Raw genomic sequence first — 15,200 nt, 5'->3', positions numbered from 1 at the left:
TTGGAAAACAGAGGCAGAACAAGGTAAAAGGACTTGACCAAGGTCACAGAGCTAATCAGTAGAAGAACGGGGGCCACCACTCAGAGCTGTCCTATCTCAGTCCGTCAGGGCCCTTCCACTCAGATGCGTCCCTCCTCAGGGGTTCATATATGTGAGTGAGAACTCAGGATGCCCACGTGCAACCAAAGTGCATCACAGACCTGTGAATATGTATGTGCCAACAAGATGGGGACAGTGCCGTGCATGTAGCTTACAACGTAGACAGTGTGCAGTAAAATCGGACTGAAACGGCTGTAATGAGGTTCAGTTCGAATCCAAAGAGACCACACTCCACATCCTGCTGATGCTGCCCATTCCCCACCCCCTGTAGATCATTTGGGGAAAAAAATGTATTTCCAAAAGCACCTTGTTGAGATTTTCATGATTTTCCCTCAGTTCGATCAATACACAGTCATCCCTTAACGCCATGAAAATAGCTTTTCACACATCCATGCACACACCGTCACACACACACACACACACACACACGTAAAACATTGGCAGCAGGTACTTTTAATTTGCTGGAAAATATTTCTAAGAAGTCAAACAGCTCCAGCCCAATGAGAGTGCCCTCCGATTGGCTAGCCAGACCAGTTGAAGGACCTGATTGGTCCCTGATCCTAAGGACCGATAAGAACGGCTATAAAATCCCTGGGTGCAGCTCTTGGGCCCCCAGTTTGCAAAAGCCAGAGGTGCAAGAAGCAGCCACTGCAGCAGCAGCAGCAGCAGCAGTAGCAGCAGCAGCAGCAGCCAACAACAGCAACAACAGCAGCAGCAGCAGCAGCCACAGCAGCAGCAAAAGCGTCAGCAGGAACAGCATCAGCAGCAACAAAAAATCCTCATCAAATCCTCACCTAGGCTTTCAGTGTATCCAGATCCACATCTTCACGCAAGCCGGGAGAGGGAAAGAGGAAAGGGGGGGAGGAAAAAAAAAAACCCAACAACTTAGCGGAAACTTCTCAGAGAATGCTCCAAAACTCAGCAGTGCTTCTGGTGCTGGTGATCAGTGCTTCTGCAACCCATGAGGCGGAGCAGAATGATTCTGTGAGCCCCAGGAAATCCCGGGTGGCAGCTCAGAACTCAGGTAAGCGGCAAACCCAGGACCGGTTTCTCCCCCAAAGAGCTGTCCTCATTTGCCTCTCGCTTTTGCAACTGTGTCTGTGACGGCTGATCTTGATAATAAATGTGCTTCATGCCTGATGGCAATAAACTGCCAGTGTAATCCAATAGCCTTAGGAAGTGGAGCTCCTTTGTTTAATAAATTGCATGCAACTAACGAAGAAGCCGGGCGCTCTGCTGAGGGTATTTCATTGCATAAGCCTACTAGCCTGATTGCCTGAAATCTGGCACGTACCCTCTTGGGGGAGGGGGGGAGGGGGCGGGGGAAAGGCCTGAATGTTGGCATGCTTCAAAGCGCTCTCTATACTTTCCAGAAGCTGAAGCCGATCTTAAGGTGAGACACGGTTTGTCTGATGCTGTCCCCCTTTCTTCACCCTTAAGTCCCCATAACTGGACTTCCCTGCCCCTTCAGAGAACACACAGAAAGCTCCCTCTGCAGACAGATTTACCGAACCATAGCCCTCAAGGCTGACAAATCCCGGGCAGATGCAGAGAAAACCCTACACATCCCACCCCTGACACTGCTCCTTCTCTTCCTCCCGGCTTTCTCGCGCTTCATTCAGCTGTCCGTGCAGTGCAGCCCGTGGCCAGAGGGCCCCCTTGAAAAAGAGTATTTGTGAAATGTAGCAGCTGTTTCTTCAAGGGGAAGGTCTCGCTCTCTGCTGACTCCCAGAGCAGTTAATTGTGTATTATCTTGGTCTCTGAAGGAAAAGAGTCCTTAGGAAGCCGGTATTAACACCTCTGCCTTTTGACTTCACTTGTCCAGCTTGCCCCTCTGACATTACTGCCCCCACTCCCCTGACTGTCAGCAAAGATGGGATCGCAGGTGTCCAAATGCTGCAGACAACGCTCCTCTCCGAAGAGCACAGGTCCCTGCCCAGAGGAGGGCTTTGCTTCACTTCCTTTTGTACTTAGTTGCTATAGAAATGCAGTGATTCACAATTCGAGCTTGCCTAAAACAATAGCAACCCTAATGCATATTAAAACTGCTTAAAGCAAAGTTATAATTTGAACCCGTGGAAATATATAATTAGGGAAATGACTTGTAACATCCCAGAGGCTGCGGGTGGTGGGAGGGGGAGGGGAAGCCTAACCGAACCAGGCTTTTGATCTCAGAGGAGAATCCTATGGTATGAAGGCTGCAGATCATTTCTTGCTGAGCTGCTTGCCAGAACACCCCCCCCCTTTCTGTAGGAGAGAAATTACTTTTATGGGAGATCTTATCCAGAATGTAGAAAGCCTCATGCAAGTTCTTTGCGGTTTTCTTCCAGTCTTGCACAAGGGGTGCCTTGGCCTTGTTATTCCACACCTGTGTTTCTTTTAAAAAAAAAAAAAAAAAGAAGGAGAAATGGCTTTTAATATGAGAGAGATTATGCATACCTCTAAGCACTGTCCTATGGTGGGGGCTGGGGTGAAACATGAACGGACCAGATTCCTTTCTGCCAATATGAAGGTAAGTTAGCAGCCCTAAATTGGAAGGGTCTCCAAGCGCACTCCTTGGCAAATGGTCCTCTGCCATTTAGACTAAAATTCCATTCTTATTACTCCGGAGTGCGTTTTTCAGAAGCCAGATGGACTCCCTGGCCCTTCTACTTCCTAAACCTGACCACCAGCCATTGCCTCCTGCCTTCCCGGGCTTTCGGGCTCTAAGTGATACCCTCTGATGCTGGAGAGCTGTTTCAAGCACTGTGCATTCCACAGACTCTCACCTTACTCCTCCGGCCACCCAAATTGTATGTGATGGTGAGACCAACAGGGAAAGCTCCTGCCCTCTCCTTCCACGCGCAGGAGGGATCTGCCTGGCCTGCCCCCGACCCCACCCCCTCTGAACGGGTCTAGCTACTGGCCCCCTCACAGACGTCCGAAGAGAAGTTCTTCTGACCCCTTGTCCTTGAATGGCGCCCCCTCGACCCTTCCGAATCACCCTCACTGTTTGACCCAGATTGGATGGATTTGTCTCTTTCAGCTGAAGTGGTTCGCTGCCTCAACAGTGCTCTGCAGGTTGGCTGCGGGGCTTTTGCCTGCCTGGAGAACTCCACCTGTGATACAGATGGGATGTACGACATCTGTAAATCCTTCTTGTACAGCGCTGCTAAATTTGACACTCAGGTAAGCAGACCTTGACCCCTGCCTTCCACTGGCTGCTTGTCGTTAACAGTGTGCTAGACTATTGTTCTTAGGAGCTAGTCTTGTAGGCAAGCAGCTGTGCTTCTCAGCCTCCTCAACCGAAATCCCCAGCTCCAGCGTGTGCACGCACACTCCCGCGTGTGCGTGTGCACGTGTGCACACACATGCACACACACACACACACACACTTTCGGCCAGGAAGCCGGTTCTGTACGAGACGCTCCCCACCCTCTAATGCACGATTGTCACACGCTGACACAGGTTATCTTATAAGGGAGGGGTGGTGAGCAGAAAATCCTCGCCTCTTCAAGAGGAAATAAAAATGTTCTTCCAACAAAGAAGTTCTCACTGTAGGACCCAGCATACTGGCTTGTGAGTTGAGTTATCAAAGTCTCGATCCCAAGACAAAACCGCATCATGGCTACGTTCAAGCTGCAGGGTGGCTGATTGTGGGTCTGTCTCTTTCTTTCTCCTGCTCATTATCTCTACGGAGCTCAATTCTGAAGGTAGTCTATAAGAGTAGGGACATTTTTTTTTTTTAATCCTGGTCGTGGCACGCGAAGACATACAGACGGCCAGGGGACCGCGCCAAGGCAAGCCCCCTTAAGTTCCACATATTGTATGCCCCGTCCTCTCTGGGCAGCTCGAGCTAAAGCTTCTCCTCCTACCCCTTGCCTGGCAGGGAAAAGCATTTGTCAAAGAGAGCTTAAAGTGCATCGCCAATGGGGTCACCTCCAAGGTCTTCCTCGCCATTCGGAGATGCTCCACTTTCCAGAGGATGATTGCTGAGGTGCAAGAGGAGTGCTACAGCAAGCTGAATGTGTGCAGCGTCGCCAAGCGGAACCCCGAAGCCATCACCGAGGTGGTCCAGCTCCCCAATCACTTCTCCAACAGGTACAGAATGAGTCCGCTTTTTTGCACTGGGGAGGGAGGGGGGGCAGGGCGGTGGCAGAGCCAGACACAGAAGGGGGTTAATTGCCACAGTCATGATCTTATTTTAGCTTGCAGCCTTCCCAGCTTTTGCAGGGAAAATATGTTTGTGATTGGTTGTGACAGCTTAAGCAGCCTGGATTTTTTTTTCCTCACTGTTATAGGAAAAGTCTTTCCATGCAGCTAATAGAAAGCTCCATCTGTGGCATCCCTGAGTGCATTTTCATTGTCAGTTTCTCACAATAAGCCTGAAGGGCATTGTGAAGTTTATGGACACAAGCTTTTGAGATATCACATTTGGCTGAAATTATGACTATGCACGGTACAGTTGGCCATTATAAAAACCCCGGTCAAATGTCATAATGCAGACTTTTAAAAAAAAATTTTAATGTTTATTTATTTTTGAGAGACAGAGAGAGACAGAGCACGAGCAGGGCAGGGGCAGAGAGAGGGAGGCACAGAATCCGAAGCCGGCTCCGGGCTCTGAGCTGTCAGCACAGAGCCTGATGTGGGGTTCGAACTCACAAACCACGAGATCATGACCTGAGCTGAAGTCAGACGCTTCACTGACTGAGCCACCCAGGCGCCCTTTTTTCAAAAAAAATTTTTAATGTTTATTTGTTTTTGAGAGACAGAGAGCATAATGCAGACTTTTAAATCCGCATGTGTTCTGAGCAGTCCCAAGCCCAAGCACATATTCCAGTAGGTAGCCCAGAATAAGCCAGGTCACTTCTTTGGGGACTCAGATTTCCTTTGTGAAAAGTGAGATGGCTGGACTAGATGATTCCCTCTCCCAGACCCATGTTAGTTCTTTCTCTAGTCCAGAATTTCCTGGAACGATGTTTCTGGTGAGTGCTCATATTCTCATCTGAGTATTCTAACGTGACCCAAAACCCCGGAAGTAATCATATCTGAGCACCGGCCTTTCGGTGTTGCCGACTCACTGTCTTTACCAGCCGGGAGTGGACACCCAAGACACGAGAGGGCTGACATCCTCATTCCACGACCTGCAAAGTTGCCCAGCAAGACCTGGGCTTCCCCATCTGCGATCAAGTTAGGAGAGGTGCTGGTGGGGCTGGCATGGAGGTATGGCAGGGACAGTGAGGCTGGGACACGTTGAGCCCTACTGTGATGCCACACAGCCTGAACTTGCCGCCTAGTCCTGAAGCACTATGATCCTTTGACTCCCCAGCCAAATCTGCACACACTGACAAAGATCAGTCCTATTACCTATTGCCCGGACCACCGGAGAGCTAACACGAGCCTCCCTGCTTAATCTCCTAGCCAGGTTCTGTCCCTTCTTTGGATAGCACCAATAGCCTGCTCCTCCAGGGGCTTACCAGTGATTTAGTCACACACATGTATACAAGTAGAAGACGGGAAAGGTAGGTCTTCCTTAGGGAACCGCTAAAGGCCCCTGACACTAAAACTCTGTAAAATTTCTGATTCACACCGAAGCACACGGTAAAGGCTCTCCAGAACCTCATGTCAACTTATAAAATCATTTGTTCAGTAGTGAGAAGCGACCGTGTCCTTGGGTCCTAGCTGATTTCCTCAGAACAAGAAAATCAAATCCCACATTTATCTCAGATGGCCTATCTCTTTATATTGATCTTGGTCTTAAAATTCTCCCAAAAAGATTCTTGTGACATCTGAAGAGAAGAAGGAAAAAATAAAATAAAATCGCTGGCTAATTGTTGGAGTCTCCCTTCACCACAAAAAAAAAAAAAAAAAAAGAAAAGAAAAGAATTTTTAGTAGACAGGGGCTAAGGACAAAGTATGTGTTTGTGGGGCAGCTGGCGGGGGGCAGGGGTATGTTGGCAAAGCCATCATTGTAAGTCTAGATCGTTAAGGATCCTGTGACAATTTGTGACTTACAATATGGCATGCGACCAACTTTGAGGCGATGCAAACCTCTCGATTTCAACTGAGGTCATATCTTCCTCAGTTGAGGAAGGGAGAGGTCGTATAGAAAGGATGATAAAGACTCTGGACTGGTGATCTTAAATATCTAAGAAGCGACTAGGAATAGGAGTTCTTAATCAGGCCACTATTGCTTTCAATGGGCTTTCTTTTACACCACTTTATCAGATGGCCACAGGAGCCTGGTCATGTCCCTTTTTCATCTCAGGAAATCACGCTTATTCGGACAGTGGGGAAAAGTGGCCATCTCTTGAAGACCAGAATCTTCATGCAGCCCTTTCTCCCATTATTTCACTTCAACTGGTTAATATTATTCCTGCTCCGAACTGTAGAGATTTCCGGTTCCATGCTGGGCTTGGTTTGCTCTATTTAAGCTCCTCACTCTCCTGAAACATCCTGCTTTCCCAGCCTCTGTCCCACCACAGAGACACATTAAGTTGTGCCAGTTGGCACCGAATTGCAAAGGGAAGTAGTTACAGGTTCATTCCACCTTCCTGTGACTTATCTAGCATGAGATTTGGGCCTGGGAGAATCCAAAAGCCTGTGACTGGACCAGGAGCCAGAACAGGGACGTTTTCCACGGGAGAAATGCGCTCGGAAGACAAAGGAGAGTTGGCTGTCCCCCTGGCTGAATTCGCAAACTGCTCTCTTAGCCATGAGGGACGCAGGCAAAATTGATCAGGCAAGCTGGGAGGCGTGAGGCTTGGGAAGAAATCAGACCAATCCAGATCCAGGGTGGGAAAACTGACAAAGCTTCCAGCTCTCTAGGGCATGGATAGGGAACAGGAAACAGAAGAATAATATTGATCAAGGGAAACAAAGGACTATTTATAAACCCTCACACAGAACGTTCCTAGGCAGTATGTGTGTATTTGGGTAAAGCATGGCTGAAACAGTAGCTATGGAGAATATCTGATGTTATTCTTTACGAAGAAAAAAAAAAAAAGGTCAGGGATGGAATTTTCAAAGTGGGAGGAAAGAAACATGCTTTAGAAGGTCCTTCCAGGCTGGGTGATCAGAACACTTAGCCCATCAAGTCCCTGCGGCACATCCTGCCAACCCCTATAAAGGTGAAGAAAGGACCCTTCTGAAATAGTTCTAACCCTCCTGCAGAGGATGAACCTAAAGCAGACCTGCACCATCCTTGTTCAATTAAGAAGGAAATTATGTATCAAATCCCTAGAAACATAGAATGTCATAGCCGGAGATGGGCATAGACTGTAAACGCCTCATTTTACTGATTGAAAACACAGAGGCCCAGAGAGGGAAGTGACCGGCTGAAAGTCACACAGCTAGTGAATTGACCAAGTAGGGCCTAGAATGCATGTGGCCTTGAGCCAAGCTATTTGATTTCTGCTTCAAAAATGGCAACCAGTAAAACTTGTAGGAAATCTCCACAATCCAAGTAGAATAAAAAGAGGAAAAAAATAGACTACCAAGGAGAAATGAATGAATGAATGTGCCCCATGGTGATCAACAATTAAATTTGGTAAGTTATCTCCTCAAAGAGAAGGCACATCTTACCAACAGCTATAGTAACATAAACCGTGGGTACACGATGGTGCGCGACAAATACGTGGCAATCGCTAATTCAACTTGTGTTGGAGACACCATCTCTTAAATAATCTCACTTAGTGACTTCTAGATGGGAAGGGTCTGTCTCATTCATCCACACAATCCCAGAGGTCAGTGCCATTCCTGTGTATTCTAGCCCTTAATGGAGAGCCACGGGCCTAAACTGTGGCTCACTCTGGCAAATGATGTTGGCCTCAAGGCAGCCTGACAGGTTGACACGTTTTCCAGACTTGGAGGAGCGGTAATGGAGCCATGGACATTTTACAGGGAGCCCTCTTAGCCTGCCCTTGTTGCGTTAACAAAGCTCCACAAGAGAAGCTAAGGGTAGATTTGGAGGGTGTCACTAGGGCGGTCAGGCTGGTGAGGTCCTCATCCAGAAACACCAAAAACAGGTGTCTTATCTTGGTGAGCAGTGAAAGTAGCGAAAGGTAGGCACCCTCAAAGAGGGAGAGTAAGCGCTTTAACGAAGTGGAACGCAAGAGGCACATCTGGCCTTAAAGAGGCGAGGCTAATGACAGAAGCTTGGTTTCCTTACTGGGGTGAGACTTCGTCATCCGGGCAAGAGCCTTCAATGTCAGTCTAAGGAAAGGCCTTCTTCTGTAGCTCATTTGGCAGGGGCAGTGAGGGCGGGTGGGGGGGGGGGGTCATCTGTTGTGAACAGTTCTTTCTAGAAGTGAAAGGGTTTGCTTTAAGTTACAAAGTCCTGATTGGGGGCCAGGAGGGTGAGAGGTCAGAAACCTTATTCTCTAAGATCTAATCGCCCTGTGAAATGGACCCAGAGATCACGGGGACCCATGTCCTTGCAGAGCCCAAGAGTAAAGGGGTGCCTGGGGATCTATGTGGGTGCGTAGGTATCTGAAGCTGTTGGTGCAAAGTAGTTTATTCTCAGTTTTTCCAAAACCATCTTTCTCCCCATCCAAGTGAGATCTGCTTTGACTCATGTGCTTTATAATTCCGAAGGGCTGGAAAATGTGTTTCTGTGCCAGAGAATCCCAATTTTAACAACAGCTGGATATAATCCTCCCTCGTGGGAGGGGTAGAGCCAGGACTGTGTCTGAGACCCAGGCAGCAGGATTTCTCTTTCGTTCGGCCCCCAGCTTCATCTGCTCGCCCACGGAAGGGTGACCGCTCTGCTTCATTACCCGTGTTCCACTCTGTTTACCGTACATCCTTGAAAGGACCTCTCTGGGGGGTTAAGTTATTCTGGAAGGATGTTTGATCCTGTGCTCTGCGAGGTGAGTTAAAAATAAACAGGTTTCTTTTCATGGAAGATCTTGTGGCCCCAGTGACCCGCAGGCTCCTCTGAGGAAAGAGTCTCCCCACATAAATACTGGAGGTCACTGTCATCGGGACAGTCTCTTGTTAGTGCACAGAGAGCTAATGGGTTTTGACAAGTGCCACCTCCAAGTGGAGCAAACACGTCCCACCTCGCGTTGGAAAATTACCTGAACTGTCTTCCCAATGAACAGGACAAGTAATTCATACGCTGTAAATATTAGACAGCTTGTTCCTGAGCCATAACACTTAGCTTCAGGGTTTGGTATGCCTAAACAACTTGCATCTAAAATGAAGGTGATTTATACCAAACCCAAAGGATTTTTTTTGTTTGTTTGAACTTAACCACACCTACCTCTAATTTTTCTTCCTGGAACCATGACTTATTGGAAAGAACTATTATGTCTAAAACTCCCCTTTTCCTCAGTGACCACGAAATAAATTAACAAATTGACAGGAAGCAGGCAGTGTGGCCCCGGGACCCCGGCACATGAGGGTTACCGAAAATAAAGCCACGAATCCTGCCTTCAATAAGTTCACTGCCTAGTAGGGGAAACAGAACCATCCCTAGACCATGCACTGCTGCCCCGTGGGATGCTAAGCAGGGATCTGTAAAATGTCCAAAAAAAGGAAGAGGCCCGCAAAAGCTAGAGCAGTAGGAGAAGACTCGGGGGGAGTTATTGCAGCGGAAAACGTCAAGGACCACCAATGTTTCCATGTAAGTGTCCTCATTGCCTGGCATTCGGCCTTCTGACCGCAATGCGCCTCTGAAGGAAGACTGAGAATGAGAGCAGCCGATGGCCTCTAGCAAGGCGAGCTGAGCGTGTGATGGGGAAATTAGGTTGGGGAGTAAAACGCGTGAGACACTCCAAGGCAGGGGCCTCCTTTGAAAATAGAAGCGAAGTCTGAGTATGCGCTCAGGTGCACGTGCACCTGCACACACACCACGAAACAAAAGGAAAATTGCAAAGAGGCATCAAAATACCTGCCCGTTCCTGTGCCAGTGACTCTTCATGTAAGTGGCCGGGGCTGGGCGCACCTCCTTACGTTGGACTAAGTCTTGTTACTACCACTAACCCATTGTACGACCTCAGACGAGTCGCTTTAGCTCCTCCCACGTTTGTTCCTTCTCTGTGAGATGATGACGTAGCCACTGAACGGTCCTTGTGAGCCCATCTAGCTATGCGTGTCTACGTTGTTAAGATTTGCAGACATGGCCGCCAGCTGTCAACCATTTGTGCTCGCACGCACGGTCTGGCCACGGCGGATGGCATTGGCTGCAGCCCGGATGAAAGACCGGGTCTTGCCTGGCTCTCGCTGACTGACTGTTGCCTCTATATCTGCCTTGCAGATACTATAACAGACTTGTCCGAAGCCTCCTGGAATGTGACGAAGACACAGTCAGCACCATCAGAGACAGCCTGATGGAGAAAATTGGGCCCAACATGGCCAGCCTCTTTCACATCCTGCAGACAGATCACTGTGCCCAAACATACCCGCGAGCTGACTTCAACAGGAGGCGCACGAGCGAGCCACAGAAGCTGAAAGTCCTCCTCAGGAACCTCCGAGGTGAGGTGGCCTCTCCCTCCCACATCAAACGCACCTCACAAGAGAGTGCATAAGCAGGGAGAGGTGTTCCCAACCTCGCCCAACTAGTATCATTTTAAAGGTGTTCGCGCACCAACTTTGAGTGTACTGTGCCTGGTTTGATTTTTTTTTTTTTAAGTAGTTCCTATTTTCTATTCCCCTGACAGAAAACTGCATGAAACTAGGCTTCTGTAATCAATATCCCAACATTCTGCGATGGCAGCGTTCCCACAGACAGAATACGTGTGATCTTTCTGCCTCTCGGCAGGAGAGAGTACCCTTTTGATCACTTCCCTCTACCATGTCTTCTCCCGGGTCCCCTCAAACTACTCTCAAACACAGAGCATTCGCGTAAGGCCCAGTCCTTGTAATTGGAAGATGTGGAGGCCTTTTAGGATGGTTACCCCAGTAGAGTTAGCTGATGAGAAGCAACTTAACTTAAATGCATGTCTTAAACGCTCATAAAGATGTTAAATGGAATTCGTGTGATGAATCTGTGCTGGCCATGGACGAATATGAATGTCGTGTTTGAATTCTTGATCTCTCATGAGCTAGTATCTTATGGTCTTGATCCTCTAGTGTGTAATTTCCTTTCCAACACATTTACCAAATTGCTCAAGCCTGGCTCTTCAACCAGAGTTTGAGCCCGCATCTTCTTGCATCTAATGAAAAACAAAAAGCTAACATCTTTATGTACTGTAACTGCTCAGAGCTTTAAAAGTACCTTTAACAATTGTCTTAAAACCAGAGAATCTTAAGGTCGAACTGTGGAATATAAATAGCTGAAAACTAATGTACTGTACATAAATTCCAGAGGACTCTGCTTAAACAAAGCAGTATATAATAACTTTATTGCATATAGATTTAGTTTTGTAACTTAGCTTTATTTTTCTTTTCCTGGGAATGGAATAACTATCTCACTTCCAGATATCCACATAAATGCTCCTTGTGGCCTTTTTTATAACTTAAGGGGGTAGAAGTAGTTTTACTCAACATCGAAACTTAAGATGGGCCTGTATGAGATAGGAAAAACCAACAGGTTTATCTGAAGGACCCCAGGTAAAATGTTAATCTCCCAGCCCACCTCAACCCAGAGGCTACTCTTGACTTAGATCTATCCTGAAACGGCTCTGTCACATCCAACTGGGAATTACGGGAACCGAAAAGAGCATCCCTTTGGGCTTGGACCACTTACGGCGTCATAAGGCCTACTCTATCTTGGGAAGTGGCAATTCTTGTCTCACCGCCTCTCATCCGTGCCTGATAGCTCTGGCAAACTGATGACGGCATGGGAGACTCTCCATTAAATCGATCAGGAACGAGTCAATCAGCCTTTGGGTCTTCAGTTCCGGGGACTTGGGGCTGAGGGGGTATAAATAACCCTGGGCTGTCCAGCCTTAATAGACTCCTCTTACATTTTTGTCCTGTAGCACGCTGCCTGCCAAAGTAGTCCTGGCAGCTGGGCCATCTCTGTAGGATCGCAAAAAAAAAAAATAAAAATAAAAAAATAAAAAATTTAAAAAAAAAACAAAAAAACAAAAACAAAAAAAAAAGAAAAAAGAAAAAAAAGAAAAAAAAAGAGAGGGAAAAAAGAGCTGGTGGTTTGATTATTTCTGCCGTGATGTTTACAAGATGGCAACCACCAAAGCCAAATGACTAACCTATCTATGAACAACAGTAGTTTCTCAGGGTCACTGTCCTTGAACCCAACAGTCCCTTAAGAGCGTCACTGCCCACCAAAGGTCAATGTTGAGGGAGAGAGAGGGAGGAGGGGTAGGACTGCAGGGGCCACTCCAAACTCGCTTAGGTAGAAACTATTGGTGCTTGACTCTCACTAGGTTGAACTCAAGATTTGACCAAATCGAGTGATAGGGTTCCTGGTGGGAGGAGGGAGGGCACATCTCCAGAAAAATGAAAAGCAATACAACTTTACCATAAAGCCTTTAAAAGCAGTAACGCGCTGCTCAAGGACCAAGGGCAATCGCAGCAGACCCAGCAGCAAGAGCAGCACGGCGTTGCTGCCTTTGTCCCCACACAGCCTCTAAGCGTGCTGACATCGGATTGTTAAGAGCATTTTTATACTCAGAACTGTCCCATCCCCAGGTCCCCAAACATATGGACACTGCCTTAGCCTCTTGGAAATCAGGTAGACCACACGCTAAGTTGACTCTCCCCCTCCCGCCCTCCCCAGCCCCTACCCCCAGGCAAGGCTGACTTCTCTGAACCAGAAAAGCTACCCAAGTATGTGTGTTGTGTCCATTTCGCAAACCCACTAAGCCAGGACCCCAATGCGACAAGTAGTTCACGAGGATTCCTAGCCAAATTCTCTCTTACTTCAGTCCAGTAGGTTCTCTTTGTTTGCTGTGACCTCTTCAAACCGTGGTACCCCCCTTTTCTCCCCACAGCGATACTTCTATATGTATCTATAATACATATATCCACACGTATGGAAAGAAGCAGTTCTCACGATGTTGCTAGTTTTTTGCTTCTCTTGTCCCCATCCGACCCCACTCCTTCCGACTCCCCTTTAAACTTCCAAAGCTTCGTCTTGTGTTTGCTGCACAGAGTGATTCGGGGGCTGACCTAGACCAGCTTGCATGATTCTTCTATCGTGATTTGGTTGCACTTTAGACATTTTTGTGCCATTATATTTGCATTATGTATTTATAATTTAAATGATATTTAGGTTTTTGGCTGAGTACTGGAATAAACAGTGAGCATATCTGGTATATGTCATTATTTATTGTTAAATTACATTTTTAAGCTCCATGTGCATATAAAGGTTATGAAACATATCATGGTAATGACAGATGCAAGTTATTTTATTTGCTTATTTTTATAATTAAAGATGCCATAGCATAATATGAAGCCTTTGGTGAATTCCTTCTAAGATAAAAAATAATAATAATAAAAATAAAGTGTTACATTTTATTGTTTTTTTCCCCAATGTCTTTCATTGTTATTCTTTAAAAACTTCTTGAATGAGACTTTCTGAACGTGAAGTTAACGGCCGATTGATTTCTTTAAAGTCACGAATTAAGTGCTGATATGTAAACGAATGTAGTTTAACTCGACATTTGCCAAATTTCCTTAAGACCATTTGGTGGCTCCCATTCCCCTCAGAATAAAATTGCACCCCAGAGTCCTTCCAGACGTCAGAGAAGCTGGATGGTCTGGACACCACTCAGCTCTCCAGCCTCAAGACTCCCCCTTCCTTCACAGCAATGAACCCTATGCTCCCGCAGTGCGGGAGTTCTGCTAAGGCTGTGCTCGGTCTCCCTTCCGGACCTTTATTTGTACCGTCCTCACTTTCTAGAAGACCTTGCCCTCCACCTTGTGCTCAGACTGGAAGCCCCTTTGTGTAGCCACTGATGTGGTCCCAGCACCGGAAAAAGCACCCAGGTGCAGGATACCCCCAATGCTTTAAATGAATGGCTTAGAAGGACTTCAGGAGAGAGGGAAAAAAAAGACAAATCAAGGTGACGAGAGGCAGATGGCTCTGTGGTGAGGAGGGATCCAGCTCCGGGGTCAGACTTCTGGGGTTTCAGTTCTGGCTCTGCCACTCGTTAACTGCATGATGTCAGATGACTTAATCCCGAAAGACATCGGTTTCCTCCTCTATAAAATGAGGAGAGTGGTAACTATCCATAGCACTATTAAAAGAACATAAAATAAGTGAAGTGCTTACATGGCCAGTACACGGTATTGCTCACTAAATCGCAGCGATTAGCATCCGAGGAGAGGGGATGGGGATAAAAGGAGGGAACTTCCCATGTCAAAAAACGGGGACAGGATTCACAGCAGGATGACATTTACCTGAGTCTTGAAGGATGGTTACGAATTCAGTCACAAAAAAGTGGGGGAGGGCTACTGTAGTGTAGTGTTTCCAAGGAAAGTTCTTCTATCGTTTGTTCGTTTGTTTCAATTTGTGGATTTTCTCTACATTTGAAATTCAAACACAGACTTTTTTCTCACTATCATTCATTTCTGCCTCCAGACTGCATTTTTCCAAGTTCAGATGCACACAGGACAGATAACAAATACTGCAGGAGTTGCCACTCTAAGGCCACAAACGTATGGCACTTGCTGTTCTCTGACCGGGCCCAGGACAAAGAATACATTGATTTCATTATGATCCTGCCTCCTCTGTCTTCTTCTGTCACACCTGTCCAGGCAGAGAGGCTGTCCACGCTACACTTTAGTGTGCTATTTAAGAGCTGAGACCTGGGGTGCCTCGGTGGCTCAGTCGGTTAAGCGTCCGACTTCAGCCAGGTCGTGATCTCGCGGTTCGGGGGTCGAGCCCCAGGTCGGGCTCTGTGCTGACGGCTCGGAGCCCGGAGCCTGCTTTGGATTCTGTGTCTCCTCCTCCCCTGCTCATGCTCTGTCTCTCTCTATCTCTCAAGGATAATAAACTTAAAAAAAATTTTTTTTAAATAAAAAAGACCTGAGATCTCCCCAAACTGAGTTCAAATCCTAGTTCCTCTGTGGCTTTGCACCGAGTAGCTGACACCTTCATATCTGAGTTTTTTCAGCTGTTAAAATATCCCTATGAAATAGAGCTAAGAAATCAGTCCTACCTCCTGGAGTCATTGACATTAAATGAGTTGCATATAAAATACTGAAAG

General features: G+C 47.1%; 1 protein-coding gene across 1 annotated transcript; it reads left to right on the top strand.

The window, feature by feature from the left end:
- The first annotated feature begins 694 nt into the window (after nucleotides 1–694).
- STC1 (stanniocalcin 1) lies at nucleotides 695–13,977 on the top strand. The gene is made up of 4 exons (XM_049631592.1): nucleotides 695–1,123; nucleotides 3,125–3,267; nucleotides 3,968–4,179; nucleotides 10,340–13,977. The coding sequence occupies exons 1-4, from the start codon at nucleotides 1,006–1,008 to the stop codon at nucleotides 10,608–10,610; spliced, it is 744 nt and encodes a 247-aa protein (XP_049487549.1). The 5' UTR covers nucleotides 695–1,005; the 3' UTR covers nucleotides 10,611–13,977.
- Nucleotides 13,978–15,200: the final 1,223 nt, after the last annotated feature.

The sequence above is a fragment of the Panthera uncia genome, chromosome B1, assembly GCF_023721935.1.
Source record: "Panthera uncia isolate 11264 chromosome B1, Puncia_PCG_1.0, whole genome shotgun sequence".
NCBI classification, from domain to species: domain Eukaryota; kingdom Metazoa; phylum Chordata; class Mammalia; order Carnivora; family Felidae; genus Panthera; species Panthera uncia.
The sequence above is the reverse complement of the archived record's forward strand: the minus strand, read 5'-3'. Positions and strand labels throughout refer to the sequence as shown.